Below are 23611 nucleotides of genomic sequence, written 5' to 3'. Positions count from 1 at the left end.
AATCGCAACCTCCACGTGGACACCGATATGCCGACCATCAGGCACTTTATGCACATGGCCAGCAGACGCTATTTCGATAAGGCGGTCAATCACCCGAATCCGTTAATCCGACTAAATTCTAAATACACTCCATTTGACCGCGCCAAATGGAGAAGACCGCGTTCAGTCTTATCAGATCCAGAGGACGATATAACTCTGGCAATACGTAGAAAGCACGAGCTGCTTAAAAGCTCAAACACTCAACACGACCGCTGCTCCGTCCTCGCCGTCGAGGACCTCGCCGCGTCCCCCGTCCTCCGACCCTTCTGATAATTCCGGCCCGGGCGCCGATGTAAAACATGTTAGACGGTTAGTCGTTTTTCGCTCCTTTCGCGTTTCCATAATCGCTGATGTCCCCAAAACATCCTCTCTCAGTGGCCGTCCTGAGCCGAGGTCGTGACCCTTTAGAGGGTCGCCCTCAGCATGGTCACTTAAGGGCTCGCAGTGCCTAAAGCACGCACCCGCAAGACCGGTGTGTTTGTATAAGCCGGCCCTTGCCAGGCTAACAAACGTAAGACAGGATCAAAAAAAAAAAAAAAAAAAAAAAGGTATGGTTTTACATTCTTAATCAAACCTCTGCGCGTGACGGTCGATCGCTTTGTGAGTTCGTTCGTTCGTTCGTTCGTTGTTTATTTATTTATTTGTTTGTTTGGTTGGTTGGTTGATCAACACAATGGCGCGTACTAAGCAAACAGCTAGAAAATCAACCGGTGGCAAAGCGCCACGTAAGCAGCTGGCGACCAAGGCCGCCAGGAAGAGTGCTCCGCAACAGGCGGAGTGAAGAAACCTCACCGTTACAGGCCCGGCACTGTCGCTCTCCGTGAGATCCGTCGTTACCAGAAAAGTACGGAACTTCTGATTCGCAAATTACCGTTCCAGCGTTTGGTTCGTGAGATAGCGCAAGATTTCAAAACCGATCTGCGTTTCCAAAGTTCCGCCGTCATGGCGCTGCAGGAGGCCAGCGAAGCTTACCTGGTCGGTCTTTTCGAAGACACGAACCTTTGCGCCATTCACGCCAAGCGTGTTACCATCATGCCAAAGGATATACAGTTGGCGCGCAGAATCAGAGGGGGAGAGAGCTTAAACGCCGCCGTTCGCTCTTGCAACCAACGTCGTCGTCGTCATCGTTGTAGAATAATAATAATAATAATAACAATAAATATTATTCAACACGACGGGTGTTTAAAATAATGTGCGCGCGTGCATCGCAGCTCGCTCCTCGCATATTATTAGAAACACATAATATCGCGAAACATTTATATTATTATATTTACAAATGAAGGCGAAATTGACGCACGCGTGATTCGCGCATCATGACTTTTAATCATTAAAAGGCCCTTTTCAGGGCCGCATATATTTCAAAATATAATTACAATTTGTTTCTTACATCGTCTACGAAACGAGACTCGGCAAGTAAACGACAGACTAAGTATATATTACCTTTATGGCATATTATATTCATAATAATATTACCGTACTCAACACTAAACACATAGATTTGTGTATATTGTTAATAAAATATTAATAATATTAACGCAACAAATTTAGGTTAGTTACCTTCTTAACTTTATAAAGAAAATAACATAATTACTGGTAATAATTATAATATCGATGAATCGATGAATTTTTATATTTATAAAAATATATTTATTTTTTTAAAGAGAAGAAATTGAAGAGACTGCAAATTGCATCAACTCGGTAGCGGTAGGGGTTTTAGGATAACTTGCGGTGTCATTATTATATTGCCATCGTTTTCGCTGTCTCCGTGGGTTATTATAGCACCGTCGCGTTCCGCCTATCACAGCCGCGTGAGTAAGTTAGTATACCCCCCCCATTCTCCTCGCGCGCTTCCTCCCCTCCCCAACCCGCGCCGTCGTTTTCGTCGTACGTGGCAGTATAAAAACGGGCGCATGGAGTTCGAACGGAACATATTTCGTGCGGACTGTCTGCCGAACGGATCTAACACAACGTAACATAATCGAATCAAACTAAACCAAAACAACAACAATGACCGGTCGCGGCAAGGGGAGGCAAAGGTCTTGGAAAGGAGGAGCGAAACGTCACAGGAAAGTTCTTCGTGACAACATCCAGGGTATCACGAAGCCTGCCATTCGCCGTTTGGCACGCAGAGGTGGAGTGAAGCGTATCTCCGGTTTGATATACGAAGAAACTCGCGGTGTGCTTAAAGTGTTCCTCGAGAACGTAATTCGTGACGCCGTCACGTACACAGAGCACGCCAAAAGGAAAACTGTCACCGCTATGGACGTCGTGTACGCTCTGAAACGACAGGGACGCACGCTCTACGGTTTCGGCGGTTAAGTCTCTCATGATGAATGCGTAAATCGTCCGTCCGTCCGTCAAAGCCCGTTCGTTTCGTTCGTTCGATCGTACGTCGTCAGTCACTTGAGCGTGAGCGAATCTCGCATTGTACGCGAAAATTGAACATGCGAATACCTATTGTAAGATCATAATCAATAAATACAACGACACAAATATTATATAATGCGTACAATGTGAAGGCCGCGCACAAAAAATAAAATAAAAACAACAACGACGACAACGGCGGCGGCGGCGGCGGCGACGACGACGACGACGACGACGACGACGACGACGACGACGACGACGACGACGACGACGACGACGACGACACTGACGACGCTGCGCCATGTGACGACTGTAACACACCGAACTGACAAAAGGCCCTTTTCAGGGCCGCAAATTGTTCATTATAATTACATAATATAATCATATTATGTGTGTACCTAAGTTTCTAATCGATAAAATAATGAATTCTACTTCTTGTATTACTTCAAATATTAATACGTAGGTTGGTAATTTTAATGATAATTATTGATCATGTACTTCCAGCCGACTTGACGATATGTGTATATTCTTCGTGTGTGAGACACCCCTCTCCCCGAACGCTACGAGAAGGAAATGCATGACTTATGATACTTATGTTTCGCGTTGTCTGTCGAAATTGAGCGAAGACAGAGTGAATAATAAAAATAAATAAACCTAAACTACCAATTGAATAAAGACATTATTCATTATCACGCAAGTTATAATAGTAACTGATTTAGTTAGTTCTATTTTAAATAATATAAATAGATAGGTAAGCGATACGATAACTTCTACTATTTGTTCTTAATAATAATGACTGACTGACTTACTGACTCGACTAGTTCGCTTTATTATTATTAAGTAACCAAGTACCTATGTACCCAGGGGTAGGTACGCACCTACAGTGTGCACTGTACACTTAGTTAATGTACTCGTATGTGTATTTATTGTACGTATTGAACTAAACATAATAATATTGCGTTAGGTATATTATATATTATTACATTATAATATTATATAAAAATTGTAAATTATTAACGATACTCTGATCTGAATGTGTACTTATTTATGTATGTATGTATGATGTATGTGCGTTCGTGAGTGTTAGTGGTTCTCTAAAATTTATACTTAACGCACAGACACACAGACAGGCACAGACAGGCAGACAAATTATTTAAACATTCAATAATTCCGTCCATCATTGCTAAACAACGTAGGCCACCCCGATAGCCAGCCAGCCAGCCAGAGAGACAGCAAGCCGACCGACGCCACTAACTAATTAAATTATATTATATTATTATTATTCAATTATCAAAATCACACACACATTTTTTTTTTTTATTTTTTGCTTCCACGCACTTCGCCTCGCGCCCGACTGCCCGACTGATGCTGCGCTCGCTGCTGATGCTGCTGCTGCTGCTCGTGGTGCCGCTGACGTGTGTGTGCGCGTTTGTGTGTGTTTTACCACCCTCTCATTTGTGTGTCGTTTTAATGTTAGGAAATGTTGATGAGCAATTATTATTGTTTCAATTATATAACGTTATACATTTAGCCATTTATTTGAATAACAATCAGCACTCCATTGTTTCGTATTTTAGAGATATATAACTTTTAAACATGACTACACGTGAACACGTTACCGAGTGGCGAAAATAAACAACTTTACTCAGATAACGGACGATCATATCGTGTATATATGTTTTGAGATAAATAAATCAGTTCATGGGGAATGAGGGCGCATAAACGTTTAATTGATGAATATATGAAAACAATGTTAAAATTCAATTTAAACAGACTGATGTTAGTGAAAAGTTCCAACTGTTCGTACGTGAAATCGTCTCGCGCCGCAAAGGCTCTCCTTACGGTATAGCCGCGTGTCAGCTAATGAAAATTTCTACCAACCTAGTGGCGACATCTGACGTCGTGTGAACTCTTTTTGTATTGTATTTAAAAACAATTGCAGCATTTTAATATAATAATAATACTACTTACTACTACATACTTGTACTACTACTATTAATATTATTGTAAAAATAATAATAATATTATTACTACTATAATAATTATTATTATTATTATCATCGTTGTGGTGGAGTGTATGTTGCGCGCGTATTGTTGTGCATAATTTGAGAAAAACAACCAAAAGAAAAAATATGGCAGACACAGCTGTTGCAACCGAAGCCCCAGCACCGGCAACCCCGGCAAAGAAACCTACCGCGAAGGCGGCCGCTGCAGGCGCTGCCGCAAAGAAGCCCAAAGCTAAACCTACACATCCGAAGACATCAGAAATGGTGAACAATGCTATAAACTGGAAGAAAAGCCGGATCGAAGGGCAACACTGCGAGCGGCGCTGCCGCGTCGGCCGGTGGTAAATCTAAGAAGGCGACAGCGGCGGCAGCGGGCAGCAGATCTAAAATTGCCGCGGCCGCTGCTGCCGCTGCAGGTGGTGGGGCGAACGCGTCGTCATCGTCCGCAACGTCGCCGGCTAAATCGAAATCTTCATCTTCCTCGGCCGCCGCCGCCGCCGCGACGAGACAAGAAAGCCGCAGCTTCCAAAAGAAGCCGGCGACCGCAGCGAAGAAAGCTGCAGCACAGGGTAAGGCCAAAAGCGCAGCCGCACCGAAGGCCAAGAAATCCGCCAAACCGCCAACCAAGAAACCTAAAGCTCCTAAGCCCAAGAAGGCGGCCGCCTCAGCCTCTGCAGGCAAGGCCTCCAAGCCGGCCGCCAAGAAAGCTTCAGCCGCCAAAAGTGAACGCGATATGCTCACAATGCACCTGCGTAAATTGCCATTGCCGTTGTCGTCGTCGCGTTCAAGTCACATTAATAACAACATCATCAACATCAACAAGTACAAATATGATTATTATTATTGTGACGGAACGCGAGGAAACGCGCGCGTGTGCGATCCATGACGCACAAACATATACACATACAACAGCCCTTTTCAGGGCTAACAAATATTTCAAATCCAATCTACGCACTTATTTGTTATTGTATAATATAATAAGTGTGAATTTTAACATTAAGTTTCTTAAGTTCGACAAGATGACGAAGTCTTTACATGCATACATACATACACATACATAATATGTATATGTATTATTATAATGTAATATACCTGACTGCATATCTACCTATCTATCTACCTACTCATTTTTTTTTTTTTTTTTTTTATTTTATTTATTGATTCGTTCAATTTGGTGGGACGTAAGAATTCCATTTTTACGATGAATTCATACAATATACATACATATAGACATTGACATACAAATCGCACGAGTGGCCGAATTATATTATAATATTTTGGATTTTACTGAATAGCTATATATTATATATGAAAAAAAAAAAATAATGTGAGGGAAAATACTTAATATAATCGCACCTAATATAATATATTATTATATTACAATATTATATTGTGTGTTGTATTGTGTGTACGTCATATTGTAAAATTCGAAGTTTCGTTTAGTTTTGTGGCCGTCACGGCATGACCGACAGCCGCGCGGCTTATTGGCTCGCCGCGCAAGCGGCGAACGATCGTGATTGGTCTATTTTAACGCGCTCGATCTCGCTCCCACCACTATTACGCGTAGTAAGTGCAGAATATAAACACCGGGGGACGCGTTATTTTTTAGGCACACCTAATTTAAGTACATCCCCCCTCGCCTACACCCGGCGGGGAGGGTCACTCACGCACACAACCCCGGGCACACCCACCCGGGGACGTTTGTTCTAGTTTTCTTCTCACGTAGAATCACGCGTTCGTTCTCTGTGCGATAGCCGCCTGGTTTCTTGTGGGTTCTTTCCCAGGCGGAACGCACCCGGGTCCCGAACCCACTCGCGACTCATTCATTTATTTCTCCGATTTTTAAGTGCCCCTAGGCCCGGATTCGCCCGCAATGGCTGAATCTAGGCCTATGGACACTGACGAGCCGGCGGCGGATGTCAACAAGGCTAAACACGCCATGTTGACAACTCTCGCCGAATACATTAGGAGCGACCCTATGTTCTGCTCCTGGTCCACTCCCTAGTGGTTGCCAACGCCCCCCGTGCGGTGCCTGACTCGCCGGAGTCACCCGCTTCACCCGCGTCACCCGCGACCTCTACCGACTCATCTGAGTCATCCTCTTCCTCCGACTCGTCTGAGTCGGCCGTGTCCTCGGACGGACCTAGTCCGCCCGGGAGCCCGGCCGGCGCCGTCGATCCCGACCTCGCCATGGATTCCGATCCAGGCGCACCCGTCTTATCCGATGTCCCCGTCGCTTGCGCGTCCAAGCGACCTGTTTCTCCTGCCCCTAGCGAATCGCGGTCTGGGGCCGCGTCGTCGGACCTCGACGACGACGGCTTCACGACCGTGAGGAACGGGCGCAGGAAAAAGCAGCGTAGCTCAGACGCTACCGCCTCCCAAGCGCCTTCTGCGCCGTCCGCGCCTTCCGCGCCCAAACAAAAACCCGCGGCTTCCCAGCCCGCGCCCGCTAGCTCGACGGATTCGTCGCCACCGACCCAACCTAAGGGGCCTAAAAAGCCACCGAAGGTCAATGTCCAACTTCCCGAAGGGGCCTCCCTTCAGTCCTTTTTTGATGCTCTCACCCGTGGGGGCATTAAAATCCCGCCCAATGCCTGGAACAGTGGCCAAAAACTGCTGTCCCTCCAGCCCGGGTCAATTAGCGACCACCGCGAATTGACCAAATTTCTAGATAGCAAACGCTATCATTATTACACCTTTGCGCTCCCGGACGAGCGCCGCTATAGGTACGTCATCCGTGGCATACCCTCCAAATGTCGGCCGCCGAGGTCCAACAAGGCCTCCAGGCCAAGGGCATCGCAGCCCTAGAGGTGCACCGGATGCACCGCGCATCGCGTTTGTCACGACGTGGCATTCAATACGAGATGGTCCTCGCCATCTTAGCTACCCCCGCAGACGTAAAAGCTCTATACGAGCTACGCGACATCTCGGGTCTCGGCGGCTTCACTATCGAGACCCCACATAAGACTAGCGAGGTTGCGCAGTGTCACAACTGCCAAAAGTATGGTCACAATTCGCGTGGCTGTCGCCTCCCCGCCAGGTGCGTTAAGTGCCTCGGCGAACACGGCACGTCAGAGTGCCCGCGCCCGAAAGATAGGACTCAGTGCACGGAGCCGCCTTCGTGCACAAACTGCCGGCAATCTGGCCATCCGGCCAATTACCGGGGTGCCCACGGGCACCCAAATACAAGTCCAATTATAGGACCAATCAGGCCCCTAAGGCCAAGGCCCCTCAGGCCGAAAAATTCGTTCTGGCCCCAGCCCCGACACGTAACCCGTGGTTTCCCGCCACGGTACGTGCCGACTCGCGTCCCCAGGCCCAAGGCGGTGGTTCTCCCGGAGGATCTCCCGCCACCCCGGCCACAACACCAGCAGCGGCGGCCGCTGTTCCCGCTCCCGTCCCAACGCCCTCGACCTCCAAGGCTACCTCTTCCAAGGTAGCCAAGTCGAAGGCTCCCGCACCATCCAAACCCCAGGCGGCGGCGACTCCGGCGTCTAGCGGCGCGCCTCCTTCATTCTCTCTGGTTTCCCCAGAGATTATCGAACTCCACGCGCTGATCCACGACTGCTCGTCCAAAATGAAGGCACTGGGTCACTCTGACTCCGTCCTTTTCGCCCAAATCTATAACGCGCAACAGCGCATATTCCAGCTCACCATGGAATCCATTTTCTCTCCGTAATGGCTTCTCCAAACGGAAATAACCCATCGCGACTCAAGCCTCGCTCCCTCAGAGTGGGCTTTTTCAACCTTAATGGTATACGCGGCCAACGAGCCGAACTCTCAGACATTTGCTCGCGATCATAAATTGGACGTCTTCCTCCTCCAGGAAACGTTCCTCAAACCCTCTCAACGCAGTCCCAAACTCCCCAATTTCAATCTCGTGCGAAACGATCGCACCGATGGCCCTAAAGGTGGCACTCTCATTTACTACAAAAGGTCCCTGCATTGCATACCTCTCGACCCCCGAAAGCCTGAGCAGCATCGAGGCTTCAGTGTGCAGGCTTTCTATGACAGGACACCCGCCGATCACTCTGATCTCGGCCTATCTCTCACCTAGTAAGGAGCTTCACTCCAACGAACTAATAAGCCTACTTAGTATGGGGGAGTCCGTCCTTCTGGCGGGCGACCTTAACGCCAAGAACACTCTCTGGAACTGCAACTCTACCAACGGTAGGGGTGCGGTACTCGAGAGCTGTCTTGACGAAATTGATATGAGCATTCTGGTTCCTTCCGAACCCACGCACTATAGTTTTATGAACGATAGCTACAGACCCGATATATTAGATATAGCACTCGTAAAGAACGTATGTCTCAACGTGTGTTCTCTGCGAGTGGTACATGAATTAGATTCAGACCACAGACCTGTGATCTTAGATTTAGCCCCTCATAACGGTCCCTCAGACACAGGTCCTAACGATCGGGTGAAAGTGTCGACGAATTGGCGGCTCTTGAGCACCAAACTCGCCGACACTTCATCTGATGTCCTCTCCTCTATTCCGCCCAACATCGTGACTCGCGAGGAAACGACCGGCGCGATTCGCTCCTTCACCAACCATCTACACCACGTCTTGAGCGAAAGCTCCGAGAGGGTGCCCGAGACCGGCGACGGCCAAGGGCATCTTCCCGATGACGTGAGATGGGTGCTGAGGAGGCGAAACGCAGCACTAAAGGCCTGCGTGTCTGACCCCTCCCCGGATCGACGGCGTCTCGCGCGTTACCTCCAACGTGAGGCCAGACGTCGCGTAAAGGACGCCGTCGATTCGAGGTGGGAGCAGCACTTGTCGGAAATCCAACCGACCCACACGGCCTTTGGAAGCTGGTCCGCTCTTTCAAGAGAAAGGATGTGGCCTCTTTTCCTCCGCTCAATCGTCCGAATCAACGCCCCGCGTTTGACGACGACGAGAAAGCGGAATTATTAGCCTCCACCCTGCAGTCTCAATGCTCGCTCGAAACAACTCCCGTAGACCACGATCATCTTGTTGCGGTAGACTCTTTTGTCGAAAGTAGGAACGCGATCCCTTCGCCGCCTATTCCGCGACCGTTACAAACAATCGACCCGGATGTCGACGCGCCCCCGACCCCTCGCGCCGGTGACGATCAAAGAAGTCGTCACTCTGATCAAGGCACTAAATAGGCGAAAAGCCCCGGGGCTGACGGTATCCCCACTAGGTTACTGAAAATGCTACCGGGGCATCTGGTCAAGATTCTTGCTGACATCCTCAATGCAGCATTCCAGAACTGCTACTTTCCTGAGGCCTGGAAAGAAGCAGTCGTGATAGGGATTCACAAGCCGGGTAAACCCGCGTCAGATCCGGCCTCTTATAGGCCCATTAGCCTCCTTAGTACGATAGGGAAACTTTATGAGCGGATCGTCCTCGACCGTCTCAAAATAGTAGCCAATTCTCACAATCTGCTCCCTCCGGAGCAGTTTGGTTTCCGTAATAGGCACAGTTGCGTGCATCAGATACTCCGCATCACGGAGCATGTCTACTCTAAATTCAAGTTAGGATTTTATACCGGTGCTCTCTTCTTCGATGTTGAGAAAGCATTCGACAAAGTGTGGCACAACGGCTTGCTGTACAAGCTGTACACTTATAACGTGCCCACACATCTCGTGCACATCATACGAGAATTTTTGTCGAATCGCGGTTTCAAATATCGCGTCGAGGGCACCCTCTCCTCTAGACATACCATCTCGGCCGGAGTCCCGCAAGGCTCCGCGCTATCACCCTTTCTCTTCTCGCTATATACTAGCGATATTCCTAAATTCAAAGACGCCCATCTGGCGCTATTCGCGGACGATACGGCGATCTACGCTTCACGTAGAGAGCCGGAACATGTGGTGCGCACTTTGCAGGCCGCCGCCGACCAGCTCGGCGAGTGGTTTCGCAAATGGCGCATCACTGTCAACCCTCCAAAGCCAAGCCATCCTATTCCATAGGATGCCTAAGAAAAGAAGCGCCTAACGCTTCAGTTAGATTGTCTGGCCAGATCATCCCTTGGACCCGTAAGGTCAAATATCTAGGTGTGTATCTTGATCAGAGTTTGACCTTCGCCCCACACGTAAATGCGGTACGCGCGCGAGCCGCATTCGCGATGTGCCAGCTCCACTGGCTCTTAAACCGAAAAGTAAGATGTCTATCCGTAACAAGATTAGGATCTTTACTACGTGCGTTAGACCGATCATGACGTACGCGTCCCCGTATTCGCGCATATACCGCCTGCTCGACTTAAGTGTCTGCAGGTGGTGCAAAACAAATATTCTCAGACGTGCACTCGGTGCCCCGTGGTACGTTCGCAATAGCAACCTCCACGTGGACACCGATATGCCGACCATCAGGCACTTTATGCACATGTCCAGCAGACGCTACTTCGATAAGGCGGTCAATCACCCGAACCCGTTAGTCCGATTAAATTCAAAATACACTCCATTCGACCGCGCGAAATGGAAGACCGCGTTCAGTTCTGTCAGATCCAGAGGACGATATAACTCTGGCAATACGTAGAAAGCACGAGCTGCTTAAAAGCTCAAACACTCTACACGACCGCTGCTCCGTCCTCGCCGTCGAGGACCTCGCCGCGTCCCCCGTCCCTCCGACCCTTCTGATAATTCCGGCCCGGACGCCGATGTAACCATGTTAGATTGTTAGGTCGTTCCTTCGCACCTCTCGCGTTTCCACAAACGTTGATGTCCCCAAAACATCTCCTCTCAGTGGCCGTCCTGAGCCGAGGTCGTGACCCTTTAGAGGGTCGCCCTCAGCATGGTCACTTAAGGGCTCGCAGTGCCTAAAGCACGCACCCGCAAGACCGGTGTGTTTGTATAAGCCGGCCCTTGCCAGGCTAACAAACGTATGTCACCAAAAAAAAGTTATTTTTAACTATATCACTTTATTCGAGAGCGCATCGTCACGTATCGTATCGTATAGTAGTGTAATATAACATAATATTATATAGCACGTACATTTGCGTTCTATATTCTTTTCTTTTTTTGTTTTTGAATTTAAAAACAACAACACTACATCATGTCTGGACGTGGTAAAGGCGGCAAAGTCAAGGGGAAGGTCAAGTCTCGTTCTAACCGTGCCGGACTGCAATTCCCCGTGGGACGTATACATAGACTGTTGCGTAATGGAAATTACGCGGAACGCGTTGGCGCCGGTGCACCTGTTTATCTAGCCGCCGTTATGGAGTACCTAGCCGCTGAAGTTCTAGAGTTGGCAGGAAACGCCGCTAGGGACAACAAGAAAACCAGAATCATACCTAGACATCTTCAATTGGCGATAAGAAACGACGAGGAGTTAAACAAACTTCTCTCCGGTGTGACCATCGCACAGGGCGGCGTGTTGCCGAACATTCAAGCGGTGCTGTTGCCCAAAAAGACCGAGAAGAAGGCTTAATTAATTAGTTAGTAATTAATTATACCTTTATAAAATACCTAAAACTGTAACACCGACGCTGCGTGGGCACGCGTTGCACGTCGCAAACCATGAGCGAGCGAGTGAGCGCGCGCGCGCATACATAAAAAATTTAATAAATAAAGCGCGTGCGTGAGTTGTTAGGTAAATGGACAAAACAAAAGGCCCTTTTCAGGGCCGCAATATGATTCTTACTATCTACTATATACTCATTACTTACTTATACAATTGTATACGTAATGAGTGAGTAACAAATAATGTTTCGTTTCGACAATGAACGTTTAATTCTACAATATTATTAGTATTTGTTCACCTCTAATATACACTAGAATTGAGATTATGACACGATAAATAATATTTACCTTATCACTGACTCAATAATTAACCAACCAATCTACCCACCTACCTATCAATACTCGCCCAAACTCAGGGCGAGTTCGCAATGAACATATTCATGTATTATTAATTAATACACAGTAGTATTTGATGGTCGACATAATACTATTATGATGTTTGTGCTAAAAAAATCATCCAAAATCGTCCGAAAATAGAACTGAGTTTAAGTATTAACTAACAAAAAAAAAAAAAAAAAAAAAAAAAAAAAAAAAATGTCTACTTTTACTATCTATCTACCCCACATACATAATGTTATTTATACGATAGTAGGTTATGTTAAAATAAAGCAAAAAAAAAAAAAAAAAAAAAAAAAACCAAATACAAAACCAAATGAATACAATTATTATTATTATTATTATTATTACGTACTTACTCCCGCCGCATCACCGTGCCGTCGCGCAGCGCATTTTCCTCTGACGCACTCTGCTGTGATTGGCCGTTGGATGGACGTGAACGTGGCTCACCCGTTGAACGTTCTGCGCGCGAAAGTATTATATTTTTTAATACCAAAAATTTTATCGCGCACCCCGGGCACACCCACCCGGGGACGTAAAATCACGCGCTTCTTGTCCTTTTCGCGTCGCATTCCGCGCCGAACCAAATGTGATAGCCGCCTGGTTCTTGTGTGTTCTTCCCAGGCGGAACGCATCGGGTCCCGAACACACTCGCGGCCCCCAACAAACCCATTATCCCGCTAGTATCCAGTGGTTTGGCATCGACCGTATAATGGCCGACTCCAGACCAATGGAGACTGACCAAGGCACTGAAAAGGAGGCACTCAACTCAAAAAAGAGATGATGCGCTCCTTTTTGGTACTACTAAAAACGGACGACGAGTTCCGCGGCGCCGTCCTTTCCATCCTGAGCTCCGCGGGGTGCCGATCGCTTCGGGGCCGGCCGAGCCCTCGGTCGCACCGAGTGCACCCGAGGGAGCGCGTCCGGCGCCGTCGCGCCCGCCGCCCCCATGGACTCAGACCCGGGCTCGCCCCAACTCCAATACGCGGCGTCGAAGCGCCCTGTCTCGTCCTCCTCCGACCCCACGCAGTCGGAAGTCGCGTTGTCGGACCCCGACGACGACGGCTTCACGACGGTGAGGCACGGTAGGAGGAAGAAGCAGAAGAGCTCCGACGCCTCTGCGCCTTCCGCGCCCCCCGCGCCCTCTGCGCCCGCGCAGTCCTCGAAACCCGCGCCTTCAGCGCGTCCCGCGGCCTCTAAGCCCGCCAATTCGGCGGCGTCGGCAACGTCGTCGCCACCCAAGGGGCCTAAAACCCCCGCGTGTGAACCGGCAACTCCCTGCCGGTATCGCGAGATACGTTATTCGCGGCATCCCGCTGCAAATGTCGACCGATGAGGTCAAACAAGGCCTACAGGCAAAGGGCATCACCGCCCTAGAAGTGCACCGCATGCACAGCCAATCACGCGTGACGAAACCAGGCATCCAATTCGACATGGTGCTGGTAGTACTCAAAACCCCGACGATGTTAGGGCTCTCTATGAGATCCGCGACATCTCAGGGCTCGGTGGCTTCACCGTCGAGTCTCCACACAAAAGGCAACGTAGGGCAGTGTCACAACTGCCAAAAGTACGGCCACAATTCGCGTGGTTGCAGGCTCCCCGCTAGGTGCGTTAAGTGCCTCGGTGAGCACGGCACGCCAGAGTGCCCGCGACCCAAGGACCGCACCCTGTGCACGGAGCCGCCTTCGTGCACAAATTGCCGACAGTCTGGCCACCCGGCCGAACTACCGTGGGTGCCCCCGGGCACCCAAAAATCCTACAGTAAGGCTTTCCAAGCCAAGCAGGCCCTTAAGGCGCAAAAGGCCCCTCAGGCCGAAAAATTCATTTTGGCCCCTGCCCCGGTGAGTAATCCGTGGTTTCCCACCACGGTACGCACCGCCACGCGTTCCCAGGCCCAGGGCGGAGTTTCTCCCGGAGTCTCTCCCGCCACCCCCGGCCAAAACATCTGCGACCTCCGCTCCAGCTGGTCGTCCCTCAGCCCCTCCGGCTCCCAAAGCCGCCCCTCGCAAGGCGACCCAGTCCACTTCCGACCCGAAAGTGGCGGCGACGTACTCGGCGCCGATCGACTCCTTCGCGATATGCTCACCAGAGATCCTCTCTCTATGGGCAACTAGATAGCGTCCTCGCCCGCATCAGGGCAGTAGGGCACCCCGATGATGTCCTCTGTACCGAGGTCATCCAAATCCAGCGTAGGATCATCTCGCTGACCATGAAAACAATTTTCGCTCCGTAATGGCTTCACCTAACGGAAATCCCTCATCGCGGTCCAAACCCCGCTCCCTCAGAGTGGGTTTTTCAACCTAAATGGTATTAAAGGCCAACGGGCCGAACTCCTACATTTTGTCCGCGATCATAATCTTGACGTTCTCCTCCTCCAGGAAACGTTTCTCAAACCCGCTCATCGAAGCCCCAACCTCGCGCACTTCAACCTGGTGCGTAACGATCGTACCAGTGGCCCTCTCGGTGGCACTCTCATTTATTATAGGAGGTCCCTGCATTGCATACCTCTCGATCCCCCGATAACCTAAGGAACATTGAGGTCTCAGTCTGTAGGCTTTCGATGACAGGACATCCGGCGATCACTCTGATCTCGGCCTACCTCTCACCCACTAAGGAGCTTCACTCCAATGATATCCGTACCCTACTCAGCATGGGGAGTCCGTCCTTCTGGCGGGCGACCTCAACGCCAAGAACACTCTCTGGGGCTGCAACTCGACTAACAGTCGGGGTACAATCCTCGAGAGTTGTCTTGAAGATATAGACATGTGCATCTTGGCTCCTTCTGAGCCAACTCACTATCCCGACCAAGACGATTCTTATAGACCCGACATTCTCGACATAGCGCTTGTAAGGAACGTATGCCTCCGCGTGCGTTCCCTGCAGGTGGTACAAGAGTTAAATTCAGATCATAGACCTGTGCTCATAGAGTTAGTTCCCCAAACCGACCCCCCAGGCACAGGTCCTAACGCCTCTAACGGTCCGATGACGGTGAAAACGAATTGGCGCCTCCTAGGCACCAAGCTCGCAGACACCTCATCCCCTGATCTCGACGCGATTCCGAGCAACATTGTTTCTCGTGAGGAAACGACCGGTGCGATTCGCTCCTTCACCGACCACCTGCAACACGCCCTCAGCGAAAGCTCCGAGAGGGTGCCAGCGGCCATTCACGACCACTGGCGCCTTCCCGAAGACGTGCGGGAGGTGGTGAGGAGGCGAAACGCGGCACTCAAAGCCTGCGCGACTCGACCCGTCCCGGAACGACGACGTCTTGCGCGTTTCCTCCAACGCGAGGCCAAACGTCGCATACAGGGCGCCGTCGATTCGGGATGGGAGAGACGTTTGTCGGAAATCAAACCGACCCATACGGCCTTTTGGCAACTGGTTCGTTCCTTCAAGAGAAAGGATGTAGTCTCCATGCCTCCGCTCGATCGCCCGAATCAACGCCCGGCGTTTGATGACGACGAGAAAGCGGAGCTCTTGGCCTCCAGCCTGGAGTCTCAATGTTCCCTGACCGATACGCCCGTAGAAAACGACATCGTCGTTGCGGTGGACACTTACGTCGAAAGTAGGAACGCGACCCTTCCGCCTCTACCCACCCCGCGTCCGTTAAACATAAATCAAATCGTTGCCGTCGGCCCGGATGTCGACTCGCCGCCGCTCGATCCCTCGCTCCGGTGACGACCGAAGAAGTCATCATTCTGATCAAGGCACTCAAAGACGTAAAGCCCCGGGGCTGACGGAATCCCGAACAGGTTATTAAAAATGCTACCGGAGCATTTAGTCAAAATATTAGCTGCAATCTTCAACGCAGCCTTTCAGAACTGCATATTTCCTGAGGCCTGGAAAGAAGCAGTAGTCATAGGCATCCACAAGCCGGGAAAACCCGCATCTTCACCGACCTCTTATAGGCCGATTAGTTTACTCAGTTCGTTAGGGAAACTTTATGAACGGATCGTCCTCGACCGTCTTAAAATAGTAGCCCATCTCCACAATCTGCTCCCTCCGGAACAGTTTGGTTTCCGAAGTAGGCACAATTGCGTGCATCAGGTCCTCCGCATCACGGAGCATGTATACACTAAGCGTAGGTACGACCGTCCTACCGGCGCGATATTTTTCGATGTTGAAAAGGGCTCCGCTCTCTCCTTTTCTATTCTCGCTTTACACAAGCGATATTCCATCCTTCGAAGACGCCCATCTGGCGCTTTTCGCTGACGATACAGCAATCTATGCTTCACATAGAAACCCCGACAAGCTGGTGCACATTTTGCAATCCGCAGCCGATCTATTCGGTGCGTGGTGTCGCAGATGGCGCATCACCATAAATCCCGCCAAAAGTCAGGCTATAGTCTTCACTCGGCATACCAGAGTACAAGCACCTCTCGCTTCTATAGTCATGTCAGGACAGGCCATTCCTTGGACTAGGAAGGTCAAGTATTTAGGCGTGCTACTTGATCAGAAGCTGACCTTCGTCCCACATGTCAATGCGGTACGCGCGCGAGCTGCATTCGCGATGAGCCAGCTGCACTGGCTCATAAACAAAAATAGCAAATTGTCCACCCGCAACAAAATTCGGATCTTTACCTCGTGTATTAGGCCGATAATGACATACGCGTCGCCCGCGTTCGCGCACATACCGCCTGCTCGTCTTCAGCGTATGCAGGTTTTACAAAATCAATTCTTAAGACGTGCACTCGGTGCCCCGTGGTACGTTCGCAATCGCAACCTCCACGTGGACACCGATATGCCGACCATCAGGCATTTCATGCACATGTCCAGCAGACGCTATTTCGATCGGGCGGTCAATCATCCGAACCCGCTCATTAGGTCCGTGTCCATATACACTCCTTTCGACCGCGCGAAATGGAGGCGTCCACGTTCTGTCCTTACAGATCCAGAGGACGATATAACTCTGGCCATCCGCCGAAAGCACGAGCACTTAAAGCTCCTACACTCCACACGACCGCAGTTCCGTCCTCGCCGCCGAGGACCTCGCCGCGTTCCCCGTCCTCCCGACCCTCGATTAGTTCCGTCGGCCCGCGCGCCGACGAAGACGATTAGGTAGACTGTGTAGGTCGCTCCGTGCACCTCGCGTAAACCCCTAATCGCTGATGTCCCCAAACATCATCTCTCAGTGACCGTCCTGAGGCCGAGGCCGTGACCCTTTAGAGGGTCGCCCTCAGCATGGTCACTTAATTTAAGGGTTCGAGTGCCTAAAGCATTCACCCGAAAGTCCGGTGTGTTTGTAAAAGCCGGCCCTGCCAGGCTAACAAACGTAGAGTCACTCCAAAAAAAAAAAAAAAAAAAAAGGTATGGTTTTACATTCTTAATCAAACCTCTGCGCGTGACGGTCGATCGCTTTGTGAGTTCGTTTCCAGCGTTTGGTTCGTGAGATAGCGCAAGATTTCAAAACCGATCTGCGTTTCCAAAGTTCCGCCGTCATGGCGCTGCAGGAGGCCAGCGAAGCTTACCTGGTCGGTCTTTTCGAAGACACGAACCTTTGCGCCATTCACGCCAAGCGTGTTACCATCATGCCAAAGGATATACAGTTGGCGCGCAGAATCAGAGGGAGAGCTTAAACGCCGCCGTTCGCTCTTGCAACCAACGTCGTCGTCGTCATCGTTGTAGAATAATAATAATAATAATAACAATAAATATTATTCAACACGACGGGTGTTTAAAATAATGTGCGCGCGTGCATCGCAGCTCGCTCCTCGCATATTATTAGAAACACATAATATCGCGAAACATTTATATTATTATATTTACAAATGAAGGCGAAATTGACGCACGCGTGATTCGCGCATCATGACTTTAATCATTAAAAGGCCCTTTTCAGGGCCGCATATATTTCAAAATATAATTACAATTTGTTTCTTACATCGTCTACGAAACGAGACTCGGCAAGTAAACGACAGACTAAGTATATATTACCTTTATGGCATATTATATTCATAATAATATTACCGTACTCAACACTAAACACATAGATTTGTGTATATTGTTAATAAAATATTAATAATATTAACGCAACAAATTTAGGTTAGTTACCTTCTTAACTTTATAAAGAAAATAACATAATTACTGGTAATAATTATAATATCGATGAATCGATGAATTTTTTATATTTATAAAAATATATTTATTTATTTTTTTTTTTTAAAGAGAAGAAATTGAAGAGACTGCAAATTGCATCAACTCGGTTCCGGTAGGGTTTTAGGATAACTTGCGGTGTCATTATTATATTGCCATCGTTTTCGCTGTCTCCGTGGGTTATTATAGCACCGTCGCGTTCCGCCTATCACAGCCGCGTGAGTAAGTTAGTATACCCCCAACCATTCTCCTCGCGCGCTTCCTCCCTCCCCAACCCGCGCCGTCGTTTTCGTCGTACGTGGCAGTATAAAAACGGGCGCATGGAGTTCGAACGGAACATATTTCGTGCGGACTGTCTGCCGAACGGATCTAACACAACGTAACATAATCGAATCAAACTAAACCAAAACAACAACAATGACCGGTCGCGGCAAGGGAGGCAAAGGTCTTGGAAAGGAGGAGCGAAACGTCACAGGAAAGTTCTTCGTGACAACATCCAGGGTATCACGAAGCCTGCCATTCGCCGTTTGGCACGCAGAGGTGGAGTGAAGCGTATCTCCGGTTTGATATACGAAGAAACTCGCGGTGTGCTTAAAGTGTTCCTCGAGAACGTAATTCGTGACGCCGTCACGTACACAGAGCACGCCAAAAGGAAAACTGTCACCGCTATGGACGTCGTGTACGCTCTGAAACGACAGGGACGCACGCTCTACGGTTTCGGCGGTTAAGTCTCTCATGATGAATGCGTAAATCGTCCGTCCGTCCGTCAGCCCGTTCGTTTCGTTCGTTCGATCGTACGTCGTCAGTCACTTGAGCGTGAGCGAATCTCGCATTGTACGCGAAAATTGAACATGCGAATACCTATTGTAAGATCATAATCAATAAATACAACGACACAAATATTATATAATGCGTACAATGTGAAGGCCGCGCACAAAAAAAAAAAAAAAAACAACAACGACGACAACAACGGCGGCGGCGGCGGCGGCGACGACGACGACGACGACGACGACGACGACGACGACGACGACGAGGAGAACTAGGACGACGTTCTGCGCGCCATGTGACGACTGTAACACACCGAACTGACAAAAGGCCCTTTCAGGGCCGCAAATTGTTCATTATAATTACATAATATAATCATATTATGTGTGTACCTAAGTTTCTAATCGATAAAATAATGAATTCTACTTTTGTATTACTTCAAATATTAATACGTAGGTTGGTAATTTTAATGATAATTATTGATCATGTACTTCCAGCCGACTTGACGATATGTGTATATTCTTCGTGTGTGAGACACTCCCCCCCCCCCCCCCCTCCTCGAACGCTACGAGAAGGAAATGCATGACTTATGATACTTATGTTTCGCGTTGTATGTCGAAATTGAGCGAAAACAGAGTGAATAATAAAAAAATAAATAAACCTAAAACTAACAATTGAATAAAGACATTATTCATTATCACGCAAGTTATAATAGTAACTGATTTAGTTAGTTCTATTTTAAATAATATAAATAGATAGGTAAGCGATACGATAACTTCTACTATTTGTTCTTAATAATAATGACTGACTGACTTACTGACTCGACTAGTTCGCTTTATTATTATTAAGTAACCAAGTACCTATGTACCCAGGGTAGGTACGCACCTACAGTGTGCACTGTACACTTAGTTAATGTACTCGTATGTGTATTTATTGTACGTATTGAACTAAACATAATAATATTGCGTTAGGTATATTATATATTATTACATTATAATATTATATAAAAATTGTAAATTATTAACGATACTCTGATCTGAATGTGTACTTATTTATGTATGTATGTATGATGTATGTGCGTTCGTGAGTGTTAGTGGTTCTCTAAAATTTATACTTAACGCACAGACACACAGACAGGCACAGACAGGCAGACAAATTATTTAAACATTCAATAATTCCGTCCATCATTGCTAAACAACGTAGGCCACCCCGATAGCCAGCCAGCCAGCCAGAGAGACAGCAAGCCGACCGACGCCACTAACTAATTAAATTATATTATATTATTATTATTCAATTATCAAAATCACACACACATTTTTTTTTTTTGCTTCCACGCACTTCGCCTCGCGCCCGACTGCCCGACTGATGCTGCGCTTCGCTGCCGATGCTGCTGCTGCTGCTCGTGGTGCCGCTGACGTGTGTGTGCGCGTTTGTGTGTGTTTTACCACCCTCTCATTTGTGTGTCGTTTTAATGTTAGGAAATGTTGATGAGCAATTATTATTGTTTCAATTATATAACGTTATACATTTAGCCATTTATTTGAATAACAATCAGCACTCCATTGTTTCGTATTTTAGAGATATATAACTTTTAAACATGACTACACGTGAACACGTTACCGAGTGGCGAAAATAAACAACTTTACTCAGATAACGGACGATCATATCGTGTATATATGTTTTGAGATAAATAAATCAGTTCATGGGGAATGAGGGCGCATAAACGTTTAATTGATGAATATATGAAAACAATGTTAAAATTCAATTTAAACAGACTGATGTTAGTGAAAAGTTCCAACTGTTCGTACGTGAAATCGTCTCGCGCCGCAAAGGCTCTCCTTACGGTATAGCCGCGTGTCAGCTAATGAAAATTTCTACCAACCTAGTGGCGACATCTGACGTCGTGTGAACTCTTTTGTATTGTATTTAAAACAATTGCAGCATTTTAATATAATAATAATACTACTTACTACTACATACTTGTACTACTACTATTAATATTATTGTAAAATAATAATAATATTATTACTACTATAATAATTATTATTATTATTATCATCGTTGTGGTGGAGTGTATGTTGCGCGCGTATTGTGGGGCATAATTTGAGAAATACAACGAAATAAGAAAAAAATATGGCAGACACAGCTGTTGCAACCGAAGCCCCAGCACCGGCAACCCCGGCAAAGAAACCTACCGCGAAGGCGGCCGCAGCAGGCGCTGCCGCAAAGAAGCCCAAAGCTAAACCTACACATCCGAAGACATCAGAAATGGTGAACAATGCTATAAAAGAGCTGAAGGAACGAAGCGGATCATCGTTGCAGGCAATCAAGAAATACATCGCCGTCCAGTACAAAGTGGACGCTGAAAAATTGGCACCTTTCATTAGAAGATATTTGAAGAGCGCCGTCGAATCGGGCACACTTATACAAACAAAAGGCAAGGGCGCTTCTGGATCTTTCAAACTTGAATCAAAATCTGCAGCGTCGAAAAATCAAAAATCAGCCGGCGGTGTCGGCGGCGGCAGCGGTGGCAGCGGTGGCAGCGGCGCAGGCGGTGGACCTGGAAGAAAAGCCGGATCGAAGGGCAACACTGCGAGCGGCAGCTGCCGCGTCGGCCGGTGGTAAATCTAAGAAGGCGACAGCGGCGGCAGCAGGCAGCAGATCTAAAAGCCGCGGCTGCCGCTGCCGCTGCAGGTGGTGGGGCGAACGCGTCGTCATCGTCCGCAACGTCGCCGGCTAAATCGAAATCTTCATCTTCCTCGCCGCCGCCGCCGCGACGAGAGACAAGAAAGCCGCAGCTGCCAAAAGAAGCCGGCGACCGCAGCGAAGAAAGCTGCAGCACAGGGTAAGGCCAAAGCGCAGCCGCACCGAAGGCCAAGAAATCCGCCAAACCGCCAACCAAGAAACCTAAAGCTCCTAAGCCCAAGAAGGCGGCCGCCTCAGCCTCTGCAGGCAAGGCCTCCAAGCCGGCCGCCAAGAAAGCTTCAGCCGCCAAAAGTGAACGCGATATGCTCACAATGCACCTGCGTAAATTGCCATTGCCGTTGTCGTCGTCGCGTTCAAGTCACATTAATAACAACATCATCAACATCAACAAGTACAAATATGATTATTATTATTGTGACGGAACGCGAGGAGGCGCGCGTGTGCGATCCATGACGCACAAACATATACACATACAACAGCCCTTTTCAGGGCTAACAAATATTTCAAATCTAATCTACGCACTTATTTATTATTATATAATATAATAAGTGTGAATTTTAACATTAAGTTTCTTAAGTTCGACAAGATGACGAAGTCTTTACATGCATACATACATACACATACATAATATGTATATGTATTATTATAATGTAATATACCTGACTGCATATCTACCTATCTATCTACCTACTCATTTTTTATTTTATTTATTGATTCGTTCAATTTGGTGGGACGTAAGAATTCCATTTTAACGATGAATTCATACAATATACATACATATAGACATTGACAAACAAATCGCACGAGTGGCCGAATTATATTATAATATTTTTGATTTTACTGAATAGCTATATATAATATAAGAAAAAAAATATGTGAGGGAAAATACTTAATATAATCGCACCTAATATAATATATTATTATATTACAATATTATATTGTGTGTTGTATTGTGTGTACGTCATATTGTAAAATTCGAAGTTTCGTTTAGTTTTGTGGCCGTCACGGCATGACCGACAGCCGCGCGGCTTATTGGCTCGCCGCGCAAGCGGCGAACGATCGTGATTGGTCTATTTTAACGCGCTCGATCTCGCTCCCACCACTATTACGCGTAGTAAGTGCAGAATATAAACACCGGGGACGCGTTATTTTTAACTATATCACTTTATTCGAGAGCGCATCGTAACGTATCGTATCGTATAGCAGTGTAATATAACATAATATTATATAGCACGTACATTTGCGTTCTATATTCTTTCTTTTTTTGTTTTTGATTTAAAACAACAACACTACATCATGTCTGGACGTGGTAAAGGCGGCAAAGTCAAGGGGAAGGTCAAGTCTCGTTCTAACCGTGCCGGACTGCAATTTCGTGGACGTATACATAGACCGTTGCGTAATGGAAATTACGCGGAACGCGTTGGCGCCGGTGCACCTGTTTATCTAGCCGCCGTTATGGAGTACCTAGCCGCTGAAGTTCTAGAGTTGGCAGGAAACGCCGCTAGGGACAACAAGAAAACCAGAATCATACCTAGACATCTTCAATTGGCGATAAGAAACGACGAGGAGTTAAACAAACTTCTCTCCGGTGTGACCATCGCACAGGGCGGCGTGTTGCCGAACATTCAAGCGGTGCTGCTGCCCAAAAGACCGAGAAGAAGCTTTAATTAATTAGTTAGTAATTAATTATACCTTTATAAAATACCTAAAACTGTAACACGACGCTGCGTGGCACGCGTTGCACGTCGCAAACCATGAGCGAAGGAGTGAGCGCGCGCGCGCATACATAAAAAAAATTTAATAAATAAAGCGCGTG

The 23611-nt window shown here is 47.9% G+C and overlaps 4 protein-coding genes and 2 pseudogenes across 4 annotated transcripts; all 6 read left to right on the top strand.

The window, feature by feature from the left end:
* Positions 1-587: 587 nt before the first annotated feature.
* On the top strand, positions 588-1391 carry LOC119191250 (annotated as a pseudogene).
* A 640-nt stretch (positions 1392-2031) lies between these two features.
* On the top strand, positions 2032-2376 carry LOC119191257 (histone H4-like). Its single transcript, XM_037445158.1, has one exon. It carries the CDS (start codon positions 2047-2049, stop codon positions 2356-2358), a length of 312 nt encoding a protein of 103 aa, XP_037301055.1. The 5' UTR covers positions 2032-2046; the 3' UTR covers positions 2359-2376.
* Positions 2377-3732: 1356 nt separating this feature from the next.
* LOC119191251 (histone H1-like) lies at positions 3733-21718 on the top strand. Its single transcript, XM_037445154.1, has 2 exons — positions 3733-4673; positions 21361-21718. Exons 1-2 carry the CDS (start codon positions 4536-4538, stop codon positions 21712-21714), a joined length of 492 nt encoding a protein of 163 aa, XP_037301051.1. The 5' UTR covers positions 3733-4535; the 3' UTR covers positions 21715-21718.
* Positions 11394-11923, top strand: LOC119191252 (histone H2A). Its single transcript, XM_037445155.1, has one exon. It carries the CDS (start codon positions 11432-11434, stop codon positions 11804-11806), a length of 375 nt encoding a protein of 124 aa, XP_037301052.1. The 5' UTR covers positions 11394-11431; the 3' UTR covers positions 11807-11923.
* On the top strand, positions 18670-19285 carry LOC119191256 (annotated as a pseudogene).
* A 1339-nt stretch (positions 21719-23057) lies between the features above and the next one.
* LOC119191259 (histone H2A-like) lies at positions 23058-23466 on the top strand. Its single transcript, XM_037445160.1, has one exon. The coding sequence runs from the start codon at positions 23092-23094 to the stop codon at positions 23464-23466; it is 375 nt and encodes a 124-aa protein (XP_037301057.1). The 5' UTR covers positions 23058-23091.
* The last annotated feature ends 145 nt before the right edge of the window (positions 23467-23611 follow it).

Source organism: Manduca sexta, unplaced genomic scaffold (assembly GCF_014839805.1).
Source record: "Manduca sexta isolate Smith_Timp_Sample1 unplaced genomic scaffold, JHU_Msex_v1.0 HiC_scaffold_1259, whole genome shotgun sequence".
In the NCBI taxonomy this organism is placed as follows: Eukaryota; Metazoa; Arthropoda; class Insecta; order Lepidoptera; family Sphingidae; genus Manduca; species Manduca sexta.
The sequence above is the reverse complement of the archived record's forward strand: the minus strand, read 5'-3'. Positions and strand labels throughout refer to the sequence as shown.

What these genes read in the sequence shown, in the direction of transcription:
- LOC119191257 (XM_037445158.1), top strand. Translation starts at nt 2,047, where the DNA reads ATGACCGGTCGCGGCAAGGGGAGGCAAAGGTCTTGGAAAGGAGGAGCG.
- LOC119191251 (XM_037445154.1), top strand. Translation starts at nt 4,536, where the DNA reads ATGGCAGACACAGCTGTTGCAACCGAAGCCCCAGCACCGGCAACCCCG. An exon ending in ATCCGAAGACATCAGAAATG is followed by an intron (nt 4,674 to 21,360) that starts GTGAACAATGCT and finishes ACATCAGAAATG; the next exon opens with GTGAACAATGCTATAAAAGA.
- LOC119191252 (XM_037445155.1), top strand. Translation starts at nt 11,432, where the DNA reads ATGTCTGGACGTGGTAAAGGCGGCAAAGTCAAGGGGAAGGTCAAGTCT.
- LOC119191259 (XM_037445160.1), top strand. Translation starts at nt 23,092, where the DNA reads ATGTCTGGACGTGGTAAAGGCGGCAAAGTCAAGGGGAAGGTCAAGTCT.